The sequence below is a fragment of the Nyctereutes procyonoides genome, unplaced genomic scaffold, assembly GCF_905146905.1.
Source record: "Nyctereutes procyonoides isolate TBG_1078 unplaced genomic scaffold, NYPRO_anot_genome, whole genome shotgun sequence".
In the NCBI taxonomy this organism is placed as follows: Eukaryota; Metazoa; Chordata; class Mammalia; order Carnivora; family Canidae; genus Nyctereutes; species Nyctereutes procyonoides.
The window spans coordinates 7996614-8012541 of record NW_026575120.1 but is presented as its reverse complement, the minus strand read 5'-3'; the positions used below and the strand labels follow the sequence as shown (position 1 = coordinate 8012541).

The 15928-nt window shown below is 35.9% G+C and overlaps 1 protein-coding gene across 1 annotated transcript in view; it reads left to right on the top strand.

Moving 5' to 3' along the window:
* Positions 1-15928, top strand: part of TEX15 (testis expressed 15, meiosis and synapsis associated) — an 85271-nt gene that overhangs the window by 49573 nt on the left and 19770 nt on the right. Inside the window, exons 4-5 of the mRNA XM_055334670.1 lie at positions 9701-9938; positions 15211-15357. Of these exons, the coding sequence (XP_055190645.1) occupies positions 9701-9938; positions 15211-15357 (385 nt within the window). The remainder of the gene's footprint in view (positions 1-9700; positions 9939-15210; positions 15358-15928) is intronic.

Below are 15928 nucleotides of genomic sequence, written 5' to 3'. Positions count from 1 at the left end.
CCTTTATATCTTGGGGCATAACCATTTGCTTCATGAGGCTGTGGTTTGGGGAGAAGTTATACAGAAAATTCAGGATGTTGAAGTACCTTGATCATGTCCTGCTTCAACTCAAAAGGCCTTTAAAATTCAGATTTGGTAAACATTCTTTCTTCTTATGGTCTGGTTTCACAGATCAGCTTCATAAGATTATTAGCTCATCTTCTCTGAAGTTAGTTTGAATTTGGGTTTAAAAGGGAGATTTAACAGGAGGTAAGTATGCTGCAAAGCACAAGTCTATTGCCTTCAGCCTTTCCCAATATCTCCTTTTAAGTATTTTCTACAGGGTAAATGGAAAGTACTCAGGTTTATACAATAAAGATATATTTCAAATGCAATTTAGGGGAAGAAATGGGTAGTTTCTAATTGGAATGCAATAGGTAAAGGCCGTTTCAAATTCTGAGCTTTGGAGGATGAGAAGGTTTCAGAGGTTTGTTGCCAGGAGACTGAAGGTCCTAATTGAAACCACAGTCTAAACATGATCTTGCTATGGTTACTAGCCTTTGGAAATTTGAAGGTAAAGAATCCTAGGTTCTTCTTTCAAAATGATATACTGTTGCTAAGTGTCAGTTAATACCATTTTTGTGTCATTCTTCATTTTTCTAGTTTTAATTGTAGTTATTCCTAATTTTTTCCCTTCACCAAAGTATTTTTTGGTGTAGATAACTTAATCTTATTGCTATATATTGCCTAAATGGATGTTAACTATATACATTTATATTCAGACCTGTTAGAAATGAAGGCATATTACTCACAACATGTATCTGAAGTTAGATGCAGTAACTAGATGACACTTTGGATGGTTCCCTTTTTGTGAGGTGGATCGAAAGTCTTTTATGTGAGCATGAGCACTTCTGAAAGTGTATATGTTGGAAGAAGGATGTTTATGAAAGGTAGTCAAGTTAGTAGACTGCAGTCTTTCTAACAATTCTAAATCATCTTACATAATTTAGACTATTCCTTGCCTTATTCTCCTTTATTGGTTTACTGATACACAAGCCTAGCTTGTATGGCTCATTAGAACACAGCATGAGACTTGCCTGGAAATCCTGAGATGAAGTCAATGTCTTTGTTAAGGACTACAAGCAAGGAAACCTATAGGTCTAGTTGCTGCTTGGCAGCCTTCTTAAGACTTAGAGGAGCCAGAAAAAGATAAAAACCGTGAGCAGCAGTGTGGAGTGTCAAGGCAAAGAAACTTGAATTGTTAATATTGTTGAGCTAAATAAATTCAGAATCTGCCTGCAGTAGGCAGCATATTGCACTCTCAAAGATGTCCACATCCCAATTCTTAGAATCGGTAAATATGTTACTTTACATAACAAAAAGGACTCTGCAGATCTGATTGAACTCACAGACCTGCAGATAGGTGATTATCTTGGCTTACCTGAGTGGGCCCAATATGAGTAAGTAGACTTACAGTATGAACTCTTAGAAATGTAGAGGAAGGCAGAAGAATGGGTCAGAGAGAGGGGACAAAAGAATTTCAGAGGGATTCAGCCTGCTTTCCCTGGCTTTAAAGATGGAAGAGGTTTTATGACTCAAGGAATGTGGGTAACTTCTGGAACCTGGAAGCAGCCTTCAGCTAACAGCTAGAAAGGAAATGGGATGTTAGTCCTCCATCTACAAGCAATTAAATTTTGCCAAAAAATGAAGAGGTCCTCCCTTGGAACCTGAGACCAGAACACAATCCAAGTGATATCTTTATTTTAACCCGATAAAACCTATATTGCCCTACTTAACTGTAAGATAATAAACTTGATTTGTTGGGGGCACCAGGGTGGTTCTGTCAGTTAGGAGGCTGACTCTTGGCTTTAGCTCAGATCATGATCTCCGGGTCCTGGGATCGAGCCCTGTGTCAGGCTCCCCTGAGCAGGGAGTGTGCTCTGGGATTCTCTGAGCTCCCTTTGCCCCTCTCCTAACTCACACTCTCCCTCTAACATAAATAAATGAATCTTTAAAAAAAAAAAAAAAACTTGATTTGTTTTAATCCACTAAGTCTGTGGGCATTTGTTACAGCAGCAATAGAAAATTAATACACTGCATTATCTCCAGACTTCTTGTGTAAGTTAGAAAATTTTTCCTTCTAGCTTTGAAATATGATTAACATATGACACTGTGAAAGTTTCAGGTGTATAATGTGATGATTTGATACACATATATATATTATGAAATGTTTACTATGATAAGGTTAGCTAACTCATCTTTTACGTGACTTAATTATTTTGTTTGTTATTAATGGTGAGAACATTAAAGCAGCTTTATTATAGCAGCTTTCCAGTATATGATACAGTATTGTTAACTGCAATCACCATGCTGTCCCATAGATCTTCTGAACTTATTCATCTTATAATTGAAAGTTTGTATCTTTGACCAGCATCTATCTCCCCATTTCCTCAATTCTCTAGGCCTGGCAATCACTACTCTCATCTCTGTTTTTATGAATTTGATGTTTTTAGATTCCACATGTAAGATCATATGGTATTTGTCTCTCCCTAACTTAAAGTAATGCCTTCAAGGTCCATTCATTTTGTCACAGACTGAAGAACTTCCTTCATTTTTATTGCTGAATAATATTCCATTGTGTGTGTGTGTGTGTGTGTGTGTATACCACATTTTCTTTATCAGTTCATGTGTTGATGGATACTTAGGTTGTTTCCATGTCTTGGCTATTGTAAGTACTGCTGCAGTGAACATGGTGGGTGCAGATATCTCTTTGAGATGGCAGTTCCATCTCCTTCAGATACATACCCAGAAGTGGGATTGCCTGATCATATGGTAGTTCTATTTTTAATATTTTCAGGAATCTCCATACTGTTTTACATAGTGGCTGTACCAATTTATATTCCAATTAACAGGGTTCTCTTTTCTCTTCATTCTCACCAGCACTCTTTACTTTGTCTTTTTGAGAACAGCCATTCTGACAAGTATGAGATAGTATCTCATTATGGTTTTGATATGCATTTCCCTAATGATTAGTGGTGTTGAACACTTATTCGTGTACTTACCGGTCATTTGTGCATTTTCTTTGGAAAAATGTCCATTAAAGTTCTCTGCCATTTTTTAATCAGATTGGTTTTTTGCTTTTGAATTGTATGCTCCTTATGTATTTTGGATATTAACCCCTTATCAAATATATAGTTTATAAATATTTTCTCCCACTCCATAGGTTGTCTTTTCTTTTTGTTGATTCTTTTTGCTGTGTAGAAGATTTTAGTTTTATATAGTCCCATTTGCTTATTTTTGCTTTTGTTGCCTTTGTTTTTGGAGTCAGATCCAAAAAATGATTGCTGAGACCAGTGTCGAGGAGCATACTGCCTAGGTCTCCTTCTAGGAGATACATGATTTCAGGTCTTACATTCAAATCTTCTATCCATTTTGAGTGAATGTTTATGTATGGTGTAAAGAAGTGATCTAGTTTCACTCTTACATGTGGCTGTCCGGTTTTCACACCTTTGTTGAAGAAACTGTCCTTTTCCCATTGTGCATTCTTGGCTTCTTGGTCATAAATTAATTGACTGTATATGCCTGGGTTTATCTCTGGCCTCTCTATTCTGTTCATTGATCTCCGTGTCTGTTTTTATGCTAGTACCATGCCGTTTTGATTTTTATAGCATTAAACTGTAATTTGAAATCAGAGAGTATTGTGCTTCCAGCTTTGTTCTTTCTCAAGATTGCTTTGGCTATTCGTGGTCTTTGTGGTTCCATACAAATTTAGGATTATTTATTCTATCTCAGTGAAAAATGGAATTTCAGTAGGGATTGCACTGAATTGTAGATTGCCTTGAGTTGTATGGATATTTTTAAAAATCTTAACTTTTCCAATTCATGAGCAAAGAATATCTTTCTTCATATTTGTGTCTTCTTCAGTTTCATTCATTAATGTCAGTTTTCAATGTACAGGTCTTTCCCTTTCTTGGTTAGATTTATTGCTAGGTATTTTATTATTTTTGATGTAGTTGTAAATGGGATTGTTGTCTGAATTTCTCTTTTCTGGTAGTTCTTTTAAGTGTATAGAAATGTAACAATTTTCTGTATATTAATTTCGTATCCTGCAACTTTACTGAATTCATGTATGCTAAGGGTTTTTTGGTTGGAGTCTTTAGATTTTCTGTGTGTAATATCAACTCATCTGCAAATAGTGATGGTTTGACTTCTTCCTTTCCAATTTGGATGCCTTATATCTCTTTTTCTTGCCTAATTCTTCTAGCTAGAACTTAAATACAATGTTGACTGTTTAGAGCAAGTTTGAATTCTTAGTAGGGTAAATCCTATATCTTCATTTCTTTGTGCAAGTTACTGGAGGTTTACTGTATGCTTTTGGTGGAGACCTATTTCCCTGATTCTTCATAATCCTCATAGCTTTGCATAAGTGTCTGTAAATTTGAAGAAGTGGTCATCTCTTCTAGACTTTATACATTGAACTTTGGTCTTCACCTGCAGATGGGGCCATGCTAGAATGTTGGTTAGTGGGACAGGTTGCTAAGTGCAGGGCCTGTGGTTGCTCCAGGTGTTGGTTGTTGGGTGAATAACAACTCATTGTATCAGGCCTTGGATGAATAGCAACTCATTATCGACAATTGTGTGGTTTTTGGTGAGTGCTGCCAGGCATTCTCATGAGATAAAAAGGCTATTGGGATTCTCAGCATCTCCTCCTGGTCCATCAGATAGGGACCAGAGTAAGCAGCGGTAATGGCCTGAGTCTGTCATATGCACACACTCAGTTGTAGGGGCCTGTGTTGTGGCAGGGGCCAGTTGCTAATGCATAGGTAGTGGTGGGTGCCAGGAGAGGCAGCAAGGGCCAGCCAACAGCACGTGTGCACTGGCAGCTGTGGGGATCCTGGCTGTTGTTCATTACCATGTTGGCTGTATCTCACCCTGGACACGTGGCAGTGTAGAGGTTAATGATGGGGATGGGCCAGAGGATATTCAGGTGCATAGCTGGAGTGGCAAGCTGCAGGTGAGCCTAGTGATACAGGCCAGTGACAAAAGACAGGACTTGATCTGGGCCTTCATGCAGCTAAAGGAGCCTTGGCTATGGGTGTGGTCTAATGTGGCTGCAGGATCTTGCCATGGTGTGCACATAGCAGTTTAGGCTGGTGACAGATGTTTAGCCAACATCATGTAAGTACACAGCTGGAGGAGCTAGCCCTGAGCACCTGCATGTTGGTGGGTCAGCTGCAGGATCTAGCTTTGTGTGTTACAGTCTTGGAACCAGAGTCTTTGGCTGGCTTCTGGTAGAAGATGGGTGGGGAGACTCAGGTGGCTGGTATCAACAAATATAAATACCTAAGGGTCTGAAACTAGTGAAGTTTGCAGGGGTATGCTGCAGCTGCACTGGCTGTCAGTGTCATTTTTCAGTAGTGAAAGATGCTGGTGGTATTTGCTGAACAGTTAGTGGGAAGGTGGTTGCTCCTACTGTGTCATTGCAATCGGTATCCTCTGCTTTTCTTCCTTGTTCCTAGCAGTTTCTTTGTGTCTCAGCTTTGCCATTCTCCAGTTAGGGTAAAACCAAAGCTGATCCTTGATCCTTCGTATAGTGCCTCTACTAAGGTTGGGGAAACTGGTTACGCATCTCACTCTCACTTTCCTGGTGAGGGGAACTCTTTTTATCTGGGGAGTTCCCTCTTGATACTGAACAATGTCAGCTCAATGTGTAGAATGGTACAGGCAAATTGAAGCTCTTCATCCTTCCCTTTTTGTGCAATTATTCTCTGACTTTTTGCACCACCATGTTGCCGAACTCCAAAGCTCCCCCAGAGCTGTTTTGTTTATAGATAGCTATCTTACTGTTGATCTTTGTTGGGGGTCAAGTGGTAGGGTCTGCTACTCTACCATCACTACTCTTGAATCAAAAATGTACTTCTTCTGGGGCTCCTTGGTGCCTCCATTGGTTAAGCATCTGACTCTTGATTTTGGCCCAGGTCATGCTTTTAGGGTTGTGGAGTGTAGCCCTGTGTTGGGCTTCTCACAGGGCTTGAGATTCTCTCTCTTCCTCTCCCTCTGCCCCTCTCCATCCCCACTCTCTCGAAAAAGGGAAAAAAAGAAATTTACTTCTTTTGTAAACTTAGTTAAATCCCAATTTTTCTTACCTTGTTCATTTCATATATCTTACTTTCTGCCGGCTAGACATTGATCACTTATCAGCAGTCTGATGGATTTGAAAACAAATTATTTTTCCAGCTCTCCAAAGTCAGTTACTTCATTTTCTTTAACTGGTTCCTAAAAAATATACTTATGCTTACATTCTCTCCTCCACATAACCCCAGTAGCTAAACAGAGTTCTTTTGTTTCCGGTTAAACTTTGAGATATGATACTAAAAGTGTTTGATTTACTCAACAAAAAATTATTCACTACCTATTATAGACAAGGTATCTTGGAAATCTATATAATTTAATTAATTAGGATATGGGCATTCCACCTGAGGCACTTATCCCTTTTATTCTATTGTAGTTGGTTTTGGTAGATAAACATCATAGTCAATTTTAAGTTCACAATCTTCCAAAAGATATCCAGATTTCTAATATTGTTTCTACCACTCATTTGTTGTGCTATGTTCACATATACATAACTTCTCTGTCCACACAAATTTTCTTATCTAAGTTTTTACATTTCCTTACTTAATGTTTAATAAAATGATGGTAAAAAAAAAATAATGACCAACCCATAACCAAGAGTATTTCTACAGGCTGGGTTGATTTTAAACTTTCCACTCCAGAGCTTAAAGTATGTATAAGGTACAGGGGCTGACAGATTGTGACACTTCCTCCTCATTAGTGTGCCTGCATAAAAACAGGAGAAAATATTTTTGGAAAATTATTCTTAACTTATTACTTTGTTTCTTTATATTTAAGATAATATAAATATTGCAGCATTATTTATAACAGCCAAATGATGGAAGCAGCCCAGGTGTCCATCAACAGATGAACAGATAAAGAAGATATGGTATATATATATAATGCAATATTACTCAGCCATAAAAAAGAATGAAATCTTACAATTTGCAACAACATGGATGGCTGTAGAGAGTATAATGCTAAGTGAAATAAGCCAAGCAGAGAAGGACAGATACCATAGTATTTCACTAATATGTGGAATTTAAGAAACAAAACAAAAGAACAAAGGAAAAAAGAGAAGCAAAAAATGGACTCTGAACTATAGAGAACAGATGGTTACTGGAGGGGATGGATGAACTAGGCAAAGGGGATTAAGGTTACACTTATGGGACGCCTGGGTGGCTCAGTGGTTGAGCGTTGGCTTTCAACTCAGGATCTCATTGAGCTCCTCACAGAGAGCCCGCTTCTCCCTCTGCCTGCGTCTCTGCCTCTTTCTCTCATGAATAAATTTTTTAAATCTTTAAAAAAAAGAGAGGCATTTACCTTGACAAGCACTGAGTAATATATGGAATCGTTGAATCATTATATTATACACCGGAAACTAACATAACACTGTATGTTAACTACACTGTAATTAGAATATTTTAAAACTTCTAAAGGATAATTTTTTATTGCTCACTTTTATCTAAATCATATTTAGTCCTAAATGATTTTCAAGTGTTATTCTGAAAACAAGAGCATATTCAGTTTTATTACTAATATAAAACTCAGAGAATATTTTCTACTTTAATTTAAAAAGGTTTTTGGAGCTCTGGGTCAAATCTTTATTAAGTTATAATTACATTTTAGTCACTCCTTTAAGAGGATATAGTGCTAAGCCAGTAAGATGACTGGATAACACAAAGAATTATTTGGCCCAAAATGTTAATGGTGTGTGCCACTGTTGAAAATCCTTGCTCTAGGGTTTACACACAGTGTACCTTCATGTAATGTCATATGCATGTGTAATGTAAGAACCTTGCAACAATGAACATTTTCCTTCCTTCCCCCCAAACTTTGAGCTGTTGTTGTTAGTACTGTCATATTGGAATTCCTCCTAGGCATGCTCAGAAAGTTAATACTTTTCCAGATTTTAGGGAAAACTAGTTGAGAAAGTACTCTAATTATTCTGTAATAATTAGACCTTATCGACATTGATATCTTAGTAGTTCGTAGAATTACTGATGTTAAGTTGTAAGCAAGAGCAGGAGATAACGATATGTGGAGTTCAGAGTTAAGGTTGACATTTCCGGGAACAGGACAAAATGGTCATGATCTAATCAGTCTTTTTTTTTTTTTTAGATTTTATTCATTTATTCATGAGAGACACACAGAGAGATGCAGAGACACAGGCAGAGGGAGAAGCACGCTCCCTGTAGGGAGCCCGATGGGGTACTCGATTCTGGGACTCTGGGATCAGGCCCTGAGCCAAAGGCAGACACTCAACCACTGAGCCACCCAGGTGTCCCTAATCAGTTAGTCTTCCTTGTACCTGTTGCCCTGTGTTTTGTGGCCCTGTATACTGTAAACATTAAGTTACTCATGCAAATAAAATAGATACTAATATGCTGATGTGCTTAGTGTAATTTATACAAACTCTGTGAGTGGTATTCCAGGAAACAACAAATATTGGTAGCATGTGGTATTCAAGAACAGTTTTCCTTTTGTTGTATACACGTTACTTTCTAGGTTCTGAAATTCTCCACTGCCCACAATCATTTGGAATCACATTTCTGTCCTATTCTAGTGATCGACCTCTCTACTATATCACCTAGTATGGCAGACATTGCTGCTACTATGTAGATTCCCTGTCTAATCTGCTATTTGGGGTATATGTCTTATACAGTTAAGTGGTTCTTGTTATGGAATATAAAATTTGAAGAGTGTGTACTTCAGATTATAAGTGTGTGTACTTCTTTTCTGAGGATGATTCATAATTTCCTTACTTCTGTGATAGGAGTACTCTGTAATCAAATCCTAGCTTGTTTCTTCCAGCTATTACCTGGATCCCTGAAAAATAGAGAATGTCCCTAATAATTTACCATGTATGTATCTCTCTATATATTTATTTAAGAAATGCATGTTCTTTAATCCATAGCACAAATAAGAACTTGAGGAACGCCTGGGTGACTCAGTGGTTGAGTGTCTGCCTTTGGCTCAGGTCATGATCCTGGGGTCCGGAGATTGAGTCCCACATCGGGCTCCCCGCAGGGAGCCTGCTTCTCCCTCTGCCTGTGTCTCTGCCTCTCTCTCTCCATGTCTCTCATGAATAAGTAGTCTTTAAAAAAAAGAATAACTTGAGCTCTGGAACTTAATGAGCAAAAGTTCACATACATAATTCCAACTCTGTCACCTTGCTGTTTTGGCAAGTTACACTCTCTGAACTTAATATTCCTCATTTTAAAAAGGAGTATAACAGAGGCAAGGAAGATGAGGGGGAAAATGGCTATAACAACAATAAAATAATAACAATAGCAATTTTTGGAAAATTCATAAAAATTTCAAAAAAATTAGTGTGCTAGGTATATTAGTAGCATTCAGGAAATGTTAGCCCTTATTATCACTGGCCTCTACCGAGTGTAGTCCATAATTCTGGATGAGTAGTTATCTACTTCTTGAATTCTTTCTTTAGATGATTTTCAGCCTCACTTGTTATTATAAGATAATGATGCTTCTGAATGTTATCAATAGTTGTCTTGTTTTCTAACTGTTGTAATCTGAAGTATTTACCTTCTCCTTGAAAATTCTGTTAATATTCTCATTTAACTATACACAGTTTGTTTTTCCTTAGGTCAGAGATGCGTGAGAGTGGAAGACATGGCAGAGAACTTGAAGAACATTTCTGCTTTTTAGCACTTTCTCAGAATGATGTGGCTGAAATATATCAAAATGGGATAAGTACCAGAACATCTACGTTGAAGATACTAGGAAATCCTCTTCTTGGAACTTACATGTTTAGACATGTTGATGTTGCTTTGAATTATGCTCATAGTAGAAGCATTACTGTAGAAAGTATTATAATTTTTAAGGTGGGTAGCATAAAACAAATACTAAATATTATATTCAGTTGCTTTAAATTGACCTGAAACATATTGTCCTTTCAGTATGAATTATTAGTGTTTTTAAGTTGCATTATATAAAATAAATAATACATATATTACTTTCATCATCATGATGATTTGGAATTTTCCCCTATTTCTGACTTTAGTTGGGTATGCAGCATAAAACAAAACTCCAACTAATTAAATACAGCCATTATCATCTTTGTCTTTCCAATTTATATTTTTTTCTGTCTTAAATGACTCGTCTCTCTCTCTTTTGTTCAGACTATAATGAATACTAGAGTATTTTAAGTATTTTTCTCCAAAACATTGGTTATAGTAATTCTGCCTTAAGCTAGTTACTAAGCTCTTATTCTTTATTTTAGGTAATAGTATTATACAATGCTAATTTCTTTTTGTTTTAATTTTTTATTGAAATGTAATAGACATACAGTGTTACATTAGTTTCAGGTTACAACATAGCAATGTTTCTTAGTTTTGATCATTTTGCCATGCTTATGAAAGATGTTAACTTTAAGAAAACCTGGATACAGGTATATAGGACCTCTGAAAAGTTTCACAACTTTTCTGAAAGTCCAAAATTACCCAAAATTGAGGAAAAAAAAAAGTCTTACCAAATCTTAAGCACCAATAAGTGTGTTTAAGACACACTTTTTTAAAGTTTTATTTTTTTAAGATTTTGTTTATTTATTCATAGAGATGCAGAGAGAGAGAGAGAGGCAGAGACACAGACAGAGGGAGAAGCAGGCTCCATGCAGGGAGCCCGATGTGGGACTCTATCCTGGGACTCCAGGATCATGCCCTGGGCCGCAGGCGGCGCTAAACCACTGCGCCACCGGGGCTGCCCTATAAAGTTTTATTGTAGCTTTGTCAGGACTACTAAAATCACAGTAGGTAGGCAGGATCCTCAGGTTTATAACATAAGATGTGTATACATAAAACCATTGCTTCCATTGGAAGGTCTCAAATATTATCAAATTCATAAAGCATAATTTATTTTTATATTAAAAAGTAATACATAATCATTTTAGAAAATTTGATGCATACTAAAAAATTCCAAAAAGCCCGTTAATAACCACAGTTAATTTTTTATATATCTGTAGTCTTGTATATATAGATAGATATGCATGTATAATGGTAATTAAAATGTATTCTTTATATACTGTTTAACTTTTTTTTCACTGATTATAAGACAGAGTTTTCATTGTATTAAATAAGTATTCTTCTCCAATAGCCTTTTGTTGTTGTTGTTTAATTTTTTTTTTAAGTAAAATCTCTACACCCAGCATGGAGCTCAGACTTAAAACCCCAAGATCAGTAGTCACACACTTTACCAGCTGAGCCAGCCAGGTGCCCCTCTAATAGTCTTTTGAATAACTAACTACTATATAGCTCTACCATAAATCTGCATAACAAATTTTTTAATTTGAGGTTATAAATTGTTTTATTTTTTTTGTTTTGTACTTTTAATTACTACTTTGTTCATCCTTGTAGGTATTTTACACACAACTGTGGTTATTTGCTAAGAATTAATTGATTAATTCCTACCTAGAAATCAGATTAGGAACCAAAGCTATATATACTTTCATAGCTTTCGGTATGTAATGCCCAGTTGTCCTGAGAAAGGTTATATTATACTTTTTTAATAATCTTTACCAGTCTTAAATGTAATTTAATTCTCATTGTTGGTTCCATTTTTTTTTCATAGTTACTGCTGAGTTTAAGCATTCTACATATATTCCTTAATAATATATGAGTGTGTGACTCTTGATTTTAGGGTTATGAGTTCAAGTCCCACACTGGTCATGGAGCCTACTTAAAAATTTAAAAATATAGTTGTCTATTTATATCCTTTCCCAGTTATTATCCATTCATTAAAGTATATTTTGAATATACTTTGAATTATATTTTATCACTTAATATTTTCTTTTTTAGAAAAATAAACTTTCATTTTGGAATGAATTTAAATTTTACAGAGAAGTTAAAGGTAGTACAGAAAGTTCCTGTATACAGTTCACTCAGTGTCCCCCTAATGTTAGCATTTCATATCACTATGGCACATTTGTCAAAACTAAGAAAGTAGCATCATATATGTCAATTATATTTCAGTAAGAAAATTAAAATAATAAAATGAAAAGACTAACTTTGGTACAGTACCGTTAACTATAGAGTTTATTTGGCTTTTGCCAGTTTTTCTACTATTTTTTTCTCTTCAGTACCCAAATGCAGTATATCACATTGCATTTAGTATTTTTAATTTTGAGTGAATGTATTATTGTTATATTGAAAAATAACACTAATAGAATTGCTGACTTTAATTAAAATGTGTACTTGTCATATTAATTGTACTTTCTTTTCCCTTATTTTTTACCAGTTAATTATGTTTGTGGTTTGGGTTTTTTTTTTTTTTTTTAAGGATTTAATTTATTTGAGAAAGAGAGTGAGTGTACAAGCAGGGAGAGTGGAAAGAGCAGAGGAAGAGAGACAAGCAGACTCTGTGCTGAGCACACAGCCAACGTGGGGCTAGATCCTAGGACCCTGGGATCATGACCTGAGCCAAAGGCAGACACTTTACCAACTGAGCCACTCAGGCACCCCTTGTTTGTTTTCCAAACACAGCCACATAAGTATTCCTCACTATATCCTACTCAATGCCATTATCTTCACCCTGATCCAGATTAATATATATGTGATACATCATAGTCTTACTTTATTTTATTATTATTTATTTTAAAATTTTAATTCCAGGATAGTTAACATACGGTGTTATTTTAGTTTCACGTGTACAGTGTAGTGATTCCTGAGTTCCATATATTACTCAGTGTTCATCAAGATAAGTGTACTCTTGGAGCACCTGGGTGGCTCAGTTGGTTAACCATCTGACTTGATTTCAGCTTAGGTCTTGATCTCAGGATCATGAGTTCCAGCCCTGTGTTTGGGCACCATACACCACCCCCCTGAGAAAAGATGTGAGTACACATCTTTTTTAATCCCTTTCACCTATTTCACCCATCCGCCCCCTCTCTGATAACTGTTTGTTCTCTATAGTTCAGAGTCTGTTTTTTTGGTTTGTCTCTCTTCTCTCTCTCTGTCTCTCTCTCATAGACTGTATACCCAGTATGGGGCTTGAACTCATGACCCTGAGATCAAGAGTCACAAGTTCTGCCAACTGAGCCAGTGAGGCATTCCTGTCAATTTTCCCTTTGCTCTTTTGTTTCTTAAATTCCACAATTGAGTGAAATTCTTTGGCTTATTTCACTTAGCATTATATGCTCTGGATCCATCCATATTGTTATAAATAGCAAGATTTCATTCTTTTTTTTATGGCTGAATAATATTCAATTGTATATATACACCAAATCTTTATTTATCGTTGGACACTTGGGTTGCTTCCATAGTTTGGCTGTTACAAATAATACTGCAGTAAATAGAGAGGTGCCTATATCCCATTGAATAAATATTTTTTATTCTTTGGGTAAATACCCAGTAGTGCAATAGTTAGATCATAGGGTAGTGTTATTTTTAATTTTTTTGTGGAACCTCATATCTCTTCTACAGTGGCTGCATCAGTTTGCTTTCCCACAGGCAGTGTACAAGGATTCCTTTTTCTCCACATCCTTACCAACACTTGATTTTTGAGTTTTTTATTTTAGACATTCTGGCAGGTATGAGGTGATAGTTTTGATTTGTATTTCTTTTTTTTTTTTTTTTTGATTTGTATTTCCCTGGTGATGAGTGATGTTGAACATCTTTTCATATGTCTGTTGGCCATCTGTAAGTCTTCTTTGGAGAAATGTCTGTTAATGTCTTCTGCCCATTTTTTAACTGGATTGTTTTTCGAGTGTTGAGTTTTATAAGTTCTTTATAAATTTTGGATACTAACCCTTTATTGGATATGTCATTTGCAAACATTTTCTCCCGTTCAGTAGGTTGTCTTTTAGTACATTCATTTGTTTTTGATGTACAAATGTTTTGAAATGCCTTACAATTTCATGGTTTTGGTTTATGGGTTCTTGGCACATATGCTTAGAAAAGAATTCTCACTTTTAGATTAGATACATGTGACATATTTCTTTCTACAGTGTTTGCATCACTAAATATTTAACTTGTTTGGCACCTATTTTGGTCTATATATTAAGAAGGGAATTTAATTATTTTCATTGGTCTCACACCATTTATTGAATGTTTTTGCTTCATTTATTTCAAATGGTACTTTAAACATACTATATTTTTACAGATGCTTGGATTTACCTGAGGCTTTTTATTTTATTCATTCCCCCCCCCCCCCGCTTCTTGTAGTACCATCCTTTTAAAAAATATTTAGGAGTGCCTGAGGCTCAGTTGGCTAAGTGTCTGACTCTTGATTTGGGTGCATTTCATAATCTCAGTTGTCCTGAGATCGAGCCCTGCATCAGGCTCTATAGGATTCTCTCTCTTTCTCTCTCTCTCTCCCCCGCCCTCCTATCTCAATCTCTCAAAAAATTAAAAGAAAACAAAAAAATTTAGTACCTTGGAAGTGTAAGTCACCTGCCCTGTTCCATCATTCTCTTATCTCTGACCCAACATTTTTTTCTAAAAATTTTTTTCCAAATTTTCTAAGCTATTCTTTTTTACAGAGAGAGAGAGGCAGAGACATGGGCAGAGGGAGAAGCAGAGTCCATGCAGGGATCCCAGTGTGGGACTCGATCTGGGACTCCAGGATCACACCCTGAGCTGAAGGCAACACTCAACCACTGAGCCACCCAGATGACCCTTCTAAGCTATTCTATTTTGTTTAGTCTTTAGATAAGTTTTTAGACTAAAATTCATTTCTACAAATAGATTTTCTAAAAAAATTTTTTTAACATTTTATTTATTAATTTATAGAGACACAGAGAGAGAGAGGCAGAGACACAGGCAGAGGGAGAAGCAGGCTCCATGCAGGGAGCCTGATGTGGGACTCGATCCCAGGTCTCCAGGATCACGCCCCGGGCTGGAGGCGGCACTAAACCCACTGAGCCACCAGGGCTGCCCCTATTTTCTAAAATTTTAATTACAATTACTAGAGTATTAGAGTTTAATTTAGAAAGGGAATTGACATGATTATAATTTATCCTAGTCATCTGGGACATGGATTCTCTCTCCATTTGTACTTTTTTCCTTAAAAAAAGAGTTAGCCTTACTTTGTGTTCTAGCATGAGAGTTTAAAATGTTCTGGTGTATTTTTATGGACCTTCTTTTTGCCTAATTTTTTTTTTAGGTTCTCTTTGGAAAGGTGAAGAAAATTCAGCCTTCAGTGTGTAAAAACAAAGTTTCTTTGGATCCTTCTCCTAATTTTGATTGCCATATGTCAAGAAGTGTACCTTCTCTGAAAGATACCATCGAGTTACAAGCCTACAATTCAGCAGTATGTTAACTTTTTAGGTCATTTGACTACTTGAAAGTGACATGCTTCACTCTGTATGATACATGACTTAAAACAACTTCTCAGAATATTAAATGAAAATCTCTTAATTTATTCACTATAATAAGACTGTAAATAATTAGTATAAGTTGTATTAATATTTGTGATCTAGGAATGTTAGTAAAAAAGTTTCCAAATTTGCATTTAACTATGTTCAGAAATACAGTGACTGCTTTCTTTTTTTTATTTCTTCCATAGATTAATTCCTAACTTGCAAAACATGACAACTTTTTTATAAAAAGCTATTTTGAAATAATGTTATTGATTTTCTCTACTTTGCAATAGGAGAAAGACTTAATGTGTTCATTATGCATGAAACATTAATTTTCTATCATAAATTGCTGAAACAGTAGACCCTTCTTCTTCTATAGAAGATTAAATTATATGTAATAAACATTGAATATCATCATCATATATATGATTAAATGAAGATAAATTTTCTAGAAGTATATATATGCTCCCACATGTAAAATGTATTGAGCTATTGTTATTTTTCTAATTGACGTTTTCTTCC